Here is an 8,150-nt window from a genome sequence, read left to right as displayed (position 1 = left end):
CAAACAGTCCTCAACTGTGTCCTATATCTCTCATGTATGGCCTTGCACTGAAGTGGGCAGATACAGGCCATTGCTATTTCAACCGCTTTCCATGCAGAGTTATTGTCAAAATCTCCTTGTAACTTGAGTCAACAACTTTTTATATCCCCTTCAGCATCATAGAATTAACTCGTTGAATTATATGAGAGTTGGTGTCTTCCTTTATTATTTCACCGGTTGACCTGTAATTATCCTTAAAAGAACTACTCCAAAACTATTCCTTTTCTGTCATCTGTTTGATGTTGTTACCTAACACGCGAATCATAATAATTTCGTTAGTTATTTTCGTTATCTCTTATCAAATGTCTTCATAATAGTTAAAGTGATGGAAATTAATCATATCATGAAATAACACATACTCAGGATCTAGGTAGCTGGAGTTCGGCCAAATGGTTAACATTTATCCCTCACCGCAAGCATTTGGATACCAAATCAGCGAGTTTGCATGAAGTTTCATTTATAGAATATTTGGACATTCCATCTCTGTGAATTATAGGTGGCTTACAACCATTATGCAGATATTCCAATCCTGAATTTAAATTTCAATCATGCATGAATAGTTAAGAACTAAATTTGATAAAAAATTTTGCATGTGTTTGTTTCTTTTTTCTCTTGCTTACCTTGGGCTGCATCTACTGCTATTCGAAGTCTATCTTCCCAGTTAAAGACTTTCCCCTATTGTTTTTTCCTGTTAGAAGGAAAGAAAAAAATGTAATAGACTGAATCTTAGACTTAGTTAATTGTATTTTAAAGTAATAGAATATTTTTAATTAAAATCTTTTAAAAAATATAAGATCAGTAAAATTTTAGATTATAGGTTTAGTAAAATTACAGGGACTTTGAGAAGATTAATTCAATTAAAGTAAAAATAATTATGATTGTACCTGAAAGATGTTCATCTAAATCTCCATTTTTCATGTATTCATAAATGAGTCCTATATTAGTTTCTTCGTTGCAATAACCAATAAGAGAAGTCAGATTTCGGTGATGCACCCTCATTAGAAGCTTAACCTGTCATTCCAAACCATTTTTTTTGTTTGGTCAAACATAGCAACAAATTTTGATTGAGATATATTTTGAGCACTTGCCTCTGCAATAAATTGTTGATATCCTTGCACTGATGATAATGAAAGCATCTTAACAGCCACTTCAATGTCCTCAATAAAGCCATGGTAAACTGTTCCGAATCCACCTCTGCCAAGAATCCTATCAAAATTGTTGGTCATATTAACCACCTCATTAAATGAATACTCTCGTTGCTTATTTTCCAATTCTGACTCCTTAATTGGATTATGACGCCTCCCAAGCATAATGTTCTTAGCAGCATCTGATTTTCACGAAAATTTTAAGCAGAATCAAAACTCGTGCAATCAACCAAACTTATGTAATCTGTTTCATAATAATATTCTTTATATTCATAAGACTGTATAAGACAGTTAGCAGCAGTTACCATAGGTCTTTCTTCGGCGAACGATTATAACTGCTGCAATCCCTAGAAGCAGCAATATCCCTGCAATGATGCTACCACTGTAATTACTGCATTATTCTTTTTCTTTCTTGTAGCATTTGATTGCAGGGTGCATGAAGTTGTTCCACATAGAAGATTTGGATTTTGCCCCACACTAGAATAAGCATTGAGAGCACAACAAAGTTAAAGCAAGGTTAGTTATGTATTCGGTTACAACTTGTAATCAGGAAATTGTGAGAGTAATTAACTAATTATTATTCGAAGACTCAAATAAAAGAAAAAGCTAGTTCAAAACATCATTTTTTAATAATTAGTAGTAGTATGATACAGAACTAAGATAATATATTATATATAAGAGTGTTAGGGGGACAGCAGATTTTGTGAGTTGTAGCCATCAATTAGCCATCAATAATGTATTTAATGGTATGAGATTTCATCTAATGATGGAAAATCACTCATTTTCCTTTTGTTGGCTAAGTGCTGGCCAAATTTTAATAAATCTGCTAGTCCCCTAGACTTTCCCATATATATATATATATATATATATATATTTTAATTATTGGTTCTTGGTTTTAAGTACATATCAAGGATAATATATACCTCAAGGTTAATCGACCATCACTTTGTTTTTGAAGGAGTTCATTTGAAACTGAACCTGTGAGGTTGTTCTTTGCCAAGTTTCTGCAAAAGCAGAAGACAAATATGACATAGATCCTTATCAAATTTTATAACCTATAAAAAATCACGTGGACTTACAAGTATTCTAGTGATTGCAGTTGCGCCAAAAAATTAGGTATATTCCCGCTTAAACCATTGTCTGATAAATCTCTGAGAGGGGATTCAAATGCACAGTTACAATCCAAAAGGAGAAAATCAAAAGATAATCAAATCATTGGGTCCATAAGTCCATTTATACGTGATCAAATGAGACAAGATAGATACTCACAAGGACTTTAACATAGTAAGCTTGGAGATATCAGTCAGTATATGTCCGGAGAGTCCACTTGAAGACAAATTCCTTTATATATTATTCCATTTCCAAAAAATATAATTATTTCAGTAATGAAATTATGCAATTAAACGGTTAATAGTTTTCTAATTTAGGTGTTATTTAATGAATGATAAGCTTACAAGGATGTGATTCTTAGAAAGCCATCGTAAGAGTTACAGTCTACACCTTCCCACTTGTATGCATTGGGAACACATGGATCTCCTTGCCAGTTTCTACTGTCCACTTTGTAAATCCTCTTGATGTTTGTGACTGCATCCGCTGGTGTATATATATATTCATCATACTCTAGAGTACACATGCAAGAAGCAAGCTAATTAAGTTTAGACAAAATTAAAGAGCAGCAGTAATATACCGTCATCTCTGTGGGTTTCTAACTGTGATGATGGAAAATCTTTTGCTAAATAAATCTCAAGAGCACTGATAATGGGTGGAAGGGTGGAAAATTCATTCCGAATAAGTGAAATGTGACACTTTTTGCATCCAGAGGAAAGTCCTCTGACGTGTTTGGTGGATACTTTTCCGTATTCGAGTGAGTCAACTTTCTTCGTCTTCGGCATGTCGGATGATTTACCTAAATAAAGAAAAATAAAAATTAATTACAACAATAAAATTTTTTTAAAGTAATGTTGAAAATTGTAGTAAAACAATGTCAAAGAACGCGACATATATAACGTAGCATTCTAATCCTCTTCATCCAATATAGAAATACGACATGCATAATGTAGTGTTTAGCTTCACAACAAATACAAAAAATACTACACTTTAGGTACAGGGTTTCATCTAAAAAGATAGAATCCCGCTAGAGAGCCAATGTAATATTTGTATAGGCTATGAGTTATGAAATGACTCATCCCAAAAACTTAAGCTGATTTTGGCACCAGGATCGAACTCTTGACTTTTCGGATTGATGAGTTTGGAAAATTCCAAATAAAATTGATGATGATCAAACATTATTAATATAATTAATTACAAAATTATTAATTTGATCTTTAATTCATATTTACTAATTAATAATTTTGTTATTTGCAGATTTTATTATTGGGCCGAAAGAAAGAAAAATTAGCAAGCCCAATATGTGAAGAAATTCAGCCTTGGTTACAAAAATGATTTAAGATTGTGGCTGAATTATTATTTCATTAGTTGGGCAGATTTTGATTAACAAAACCCAAATTAAATTCTTTGCTAGCCCAACAAAGTGGTTGGTCCGAAATTAAAAGAAAATGGGGGCAAAATGGTTAAGTTATTCTTTTAACATGATGAAACTCAATTCTTTGCTGCATGCTTCCACAGACACCACTCTCTCTTTAGTTGGAATTCAAATTTTTATGAAATAGCCTTAATTTCCTTAGTAACATGAGAGAGAAAATACAAATGTGATTTGATGGCAATTAAATGTGTGCTACACGTTACAAGGCAGGAAAGAAAGGGAAGTAGGTTTTTAATTGAATGTAATTGATTTTAATTTCCTTCTTTATTTCATTTGGAAGCCTTTTTCTCTCTTCTCTCTCATCTCTCTTCTTGCTTTCGGTCACTTCACAAAGAAAAATAGAAGACACCACAAGCTATCAGAAAGAAGAAGAAGCTAGTAGCAAGGCCATTGTGATGATGGCATTAAGAAAAAGAAAATCAGAAGTATGGTGTGGTTGAGATTTTTACCACAAAAGGCAAGATGTGGTGAAGTAATCTCAAGCCTTCCATACCCAAACATGGTGAAGATCCACTTCGGTCAGAGGAAGAATATCCTTGGAAGCATGGCTCGTCTCTACTTTTGCTTAACCACTACAGGAGGTAGCTACTGTAGCTACGTGGAGGATGAGGCAGAAGTTAGAGCAGATGGAGTTGTCATCATCAAGAACTCATCAAGGGCTAGAAATCCTTCTTGGAGTGTAAGTCAAAATGAAAGGCCCGGATTGATGAAGATTGATGACAAGGGAAGACACAGAGGTAATTACATGTTGGATATAGCATTCTGTTTCCTCTCCTCTCTCTATGGCCGAACCGGTGTTTGCATGAAGAAGAAGAAGTTAGCTCGGTTCATCAGTTTCAACCTTGGAGGCTTCCCCTTCTATAAATAAGGGAGAACAGCCAGGGATTGAGGCAAGGAGAGTAAGCACAGAGTTCTCATAGCTACCTAAAGCTAACAGAAGTTCTTCTCCTTCAATGTTCTTCATTTTGTAATTTTTTTTTGTTAGAGTCTCATGGAAAAAGGCAAATAGTGAGGTTTGTAAGAAAAAAGCCATAGAGCGGAAAAAGGCAGAGTATACAAAATTAAAAGAAAAAGCCATAGATGTCCTTAGAGGTCCTTTGTACATCTGTGTTGTGTTTCATGATTCTGTGGGAATCCCCTTGCAAGTTGGGTTAGCACTTAGCAGTTGAAAGCTTGGTAGTGACCAAGTCAAGTTCAAGATTGGGGTTAGATTCTGGACTTATCCCGGATAGGAAGGGTAGTTCCTAGGGAGAATTGGTGTATGTAATCATGAAGATTATAGTGAAATTCCATCATTGTTGTGATGGAGACTGGATGTAGGCTGCACTGCACTTAGCAGCTGAACCAGGATACTTCTGGGTGTAATTTTCTCTCTCAACTCTACTCAATTCTGATTCTGTTCGAAGAAGACAAAATTAAAAATATCTCCTCATTGGTTACGAGACAAAAAGAAAAAATCTCTTGACCAATGATGAGATAAAAAATAGAAATATCTCCTGAAGCGTTTTAAAAGGGCAGCAAGTTTTATTAAGTGAAAAAGGGGCTAAGATTCAACCCCCCTTCTCTTAGTCACTGATAACCATCAATTGGTATCAGAGCCAGGTTTCAAAGAGATCAAGCTTTGCATCTTGGAGAAAAGATCCAGATGGCAGAGAACAGTGGCTCAAACTTGGTATCCTACAGTCTGACAGAAGGACAGTCAAACAACAGACCTCCTCTTTTCAATGGGAAGAACTACACCTATTGGAAGGATAGAATGAAGATTTTTGTGCAACCAGTTGGACCGAAGAAGACAGAAAGAAGGTGGAGCTCAATACCAAAGCTATCACTTGCTCAACTGTGCAATCAGCTTCGAGGAATACCGACGGGTATCACGATGCACAACGGCGAAGGAAATCTAGGACAAACTTCAAGTCACTCATGAAGGAACCACCATAGTAAAGAAGACCAAGATAGACATGCTGAATAGAGAATATGAAATGTTCTCAATGAAGGAAGGAGAATCCATAGATGAAATGTTTGAAAGATTCAACATCATCATTGTTGGGTTGGACGCTATGGGGATTAAGTATCCTAAATCTGTGCTTGTGAGAAGAGTCTTGAGATGTCTCACAAAAGAGTGGGAACAAAGGCATTAATAATATCTGAGAGTATGGTTTTGATTCCATGACATATGATGATTTGAGAGGAAATTTACTTGCATTTGAAAATACATATTTGAAAAAAGATATAAAAAAGAAAGGAATAGCTTTCACATCTATCACTAACCCCCTGGATGATGAATCCAGTAATTATTCTTCTGAAAATGAATTTGTTTTGTTTGCCAAAAAATTCAGGAAAATGGTGAAACTCAAGGAAAGAAGCAAAGGAAGCAGCTCTAGGAAACAAAAGAAAGATTTTAGCAAGGTGACCTGTTACAACTGCAAAGAGACTGGCTATTTCAAATCTGATTGTCCTAAGTTGAAAAAGGAAGAAAAGCCTAAGAAGGGAAGGAAGAAAGGACTGGTGGCTTCTTAGGAGGACTTGGAAAACGACTCAGAAGATGATGAAGAATCAGAAACCAAGTCCCAACCATGTCTCATGGCAAATCACGTTGAACAGGTAGTCTTTCATAACCCTGACACTAAAGATCTTCATCTTATGATAGACCACCTCTCTGAAAAAATTAGATGCTTCTTGCTTGATAACCAAGATCTTGAATCTCAAATCACCATTCTTAAAGCTAAAAAATAGTTTTCTCAAAGATAAATTAAGGGAGGCTGAAACTGCTGTTGAACTTGTTGAAGAAACAAGCAGTTAAAAGCTCAACTTAAAAGTTGTGAAAGCAATCATTCTGTGGTGGCATATGTAAACTGTTTTAAAGAAAATGAAGAGTTGCTTAAAGAGGTCAAAAAGCTCAAAGACTTAGCCAAATTCACTCAAAGTTCTGAAAATCTAAATCAAATCTTGACTAGTCAAAAACCTCTTTATGATAAAGCTAGCTTGGGTTTTCACAAAACTTTTAAATCTGTTGAAGAACCTTCTTTTAAAAATATGGCTTCATCTTCTAATGATACAAGCTTTTAAAACCCAACAAGCTTTAACAAAACAGCAACTCCAAGATTTTGTAGACTATGCAACCAGAATGGTCACTTTCCCATTCGATGTTTCTTTGGTGAAAGAGTGATTGGTAACAAAGTTTGCAAAGTTATTTTTTACTACAATGGATTGGGACAAAGAAGATGGTTTAACGTGAAAGGATCCAAGAAGATTTGGATACCTAAGGTCACTTGAGCTTATTTTGTAGGTGTGCCTAGCATCCAAGCGAAAGGACAACATGTGGTACATGGATAGTGGATGCTCTAGGTATATGACCAAAAAGGCAACCTTCTTCATTAAGCTTGATGAATATGATGGAGGGTTTGTCACTTTCGGTGATAATGGCAAAGGAAAGATAGTGGCAATAGGCAAAGTTGGTAAAAGTTTTTCTTCTTTTATAAATGATGTTCTACTTGTTGATGGGATGAAACACAATTTACTAAGCATTAGCCAATTATGTGATCTTGGATATGAAGTTATTTTTAGGAAATTGGTTTGTTTAGTTATTTGTGAAAAATTCGGGGATGTTTTGTTTGAAGCCAAACGGTATAACAATGTGTATGGATTGACTCTTGAGGATTTAAAAGATCAAAAAGTGACATGTTTTACCTCTCTTGAATATGAAAAATGGCTATGGCATAAGAAATTGGGTCATGCAAGCATGCACCAAATTTCTAAGCTTGTTAAGAAAAACTTGGTGAGAGGAATTCCAAACATTAAATTTGATAAGGATATTACTTGTGATGCTTGTCAATTAGGCAAACAAGTAAAAACCTCTTTTAAACCAAAAAATAGAATTTCTACCAAGAGGCCATTAGAAATGTTGCATATTGATCTTTTTGGTCCCATAAGAACTCAAAGCTTAGGAGGTAAACACTATGACTTAGTAGTAGTAGATGATTACTCTAGATTCGGTTGGGTACTTTTTCTTACTCATAAGAATGATGCTTTCCATGCTTTTTCAACCCTTTGTAAAAGAATTCAAAATGAAAAAGATTTGAAAATCGCCCACTTGAGAAGTGATCATGGAAAGGAATTTGAAAACCAAGACTTTGAAAAATTTTGTGATGATTTTGGAATTGCACATAACTTCTCATGCCCTAGAACTCCTCAACAAAATGGGGTAGTTGAAAGAAGGAATAGAAGCCTTCAAGAGATGACTAGGGCTATGCTTTGTAAAAATGATGTTCCAAATTTTTTGTGGGTTGAAGCTGTAAATACAGCTTGTTATATTTTGAATAGGACGAAGGGTTTAAAGAAAACACCTAATGAGCTATGGAAAGGAACTCCTCCAAATCTTAAGTATTTCCACATTTTTAGATGCAAATGCTTTGTACTTAACAATA

At 34.9% G+C, this 8,150-nt stretch overlaps 1 protein-coding gene across 1 annotated transcript; it reads right to left on the bottom strand.

Moving 5' to 3' along the window:
- Window positions 1-626: 626 nt before the first annotated feature.
- On the bottom strand, window positions 627-3,082 carry LOC112777755 (probable LRR receptor-like serine/threonine-protein kinase At1g51820). The gene is made up of 9 exons (XM_025822145.2): window positions 2,872-3,082; window positions 2,639-2,777; window positions 2,454-2,525; window positions 2,264-2,335; window positions 2,108-2,188; window positions 1,490-1,661; window positions 1,128-1,366; window positions 924-1,050; window positions 627-727 (listed from the first exon to the last, which is right to left on the bottom strand). The coding sequence occupies exons 1-6, from the start codon at window positions 3,074-3,076 to the stop codon at window positions 1,532-1,534; spliced, it is 699 nt and encodes a 232-aa protein (XP_025677930.1). The 5' UTR covers window positions 3,077-3,082; the 3' UTR covers window positions 627-727; window positions 924-1,050; window positions 1,128-1,366; window positions 1,490-1,531.
- Between the last annotated feature and the right edge of the window lie 5,068 nt (window positions 3,083-8,150).

Source organism: Arachis hypogaea, chromosome 19 (genome assembly GCF_003086295.3).
Source record: "Arachis hypogaea cultivar Tifrunner chromosome 19, arahy.Tifrunner.gnm2.J5K5, whole genome shotgun sequence".
Classification (NCBI taxonomy): domain Eukaryota; kingdom Viridiplantae; phylum Streptophyta; class Magnoliopsida; order Fabales; family Fabaceae; genus Arachis; species Arachis hypogaea.
Note: the sequence above shows the minus strand (reverse complement) of the source record. Positions and strands in the feature narration are given on the sequence as shown.

Excerpts from the sequence above, each read along its gene's own strand:
- LOC112777755 (XM_025822145.2), bottom strand. The coding sequence starts at position 3,076 with ATGCCGAAGACGAAGAAAGTTGACTCACTCGAATACGGAAAAGTATCC. Across the intron at positions 2,778-2,871 it reads AGAAACCCACAGAGATGACG|CGGATGCAGTCACAAACATC; the intron begins GTATATTACTGC and ends TATATACACCAG. Across the intron at positions 2,336-2,453 it reads CTTACTATGTTAAAGTCCTT|AGATTTATCAGACAATGGTT; the intron begins GTGAGTATCTAT and ends ATCCCCTCTCAG.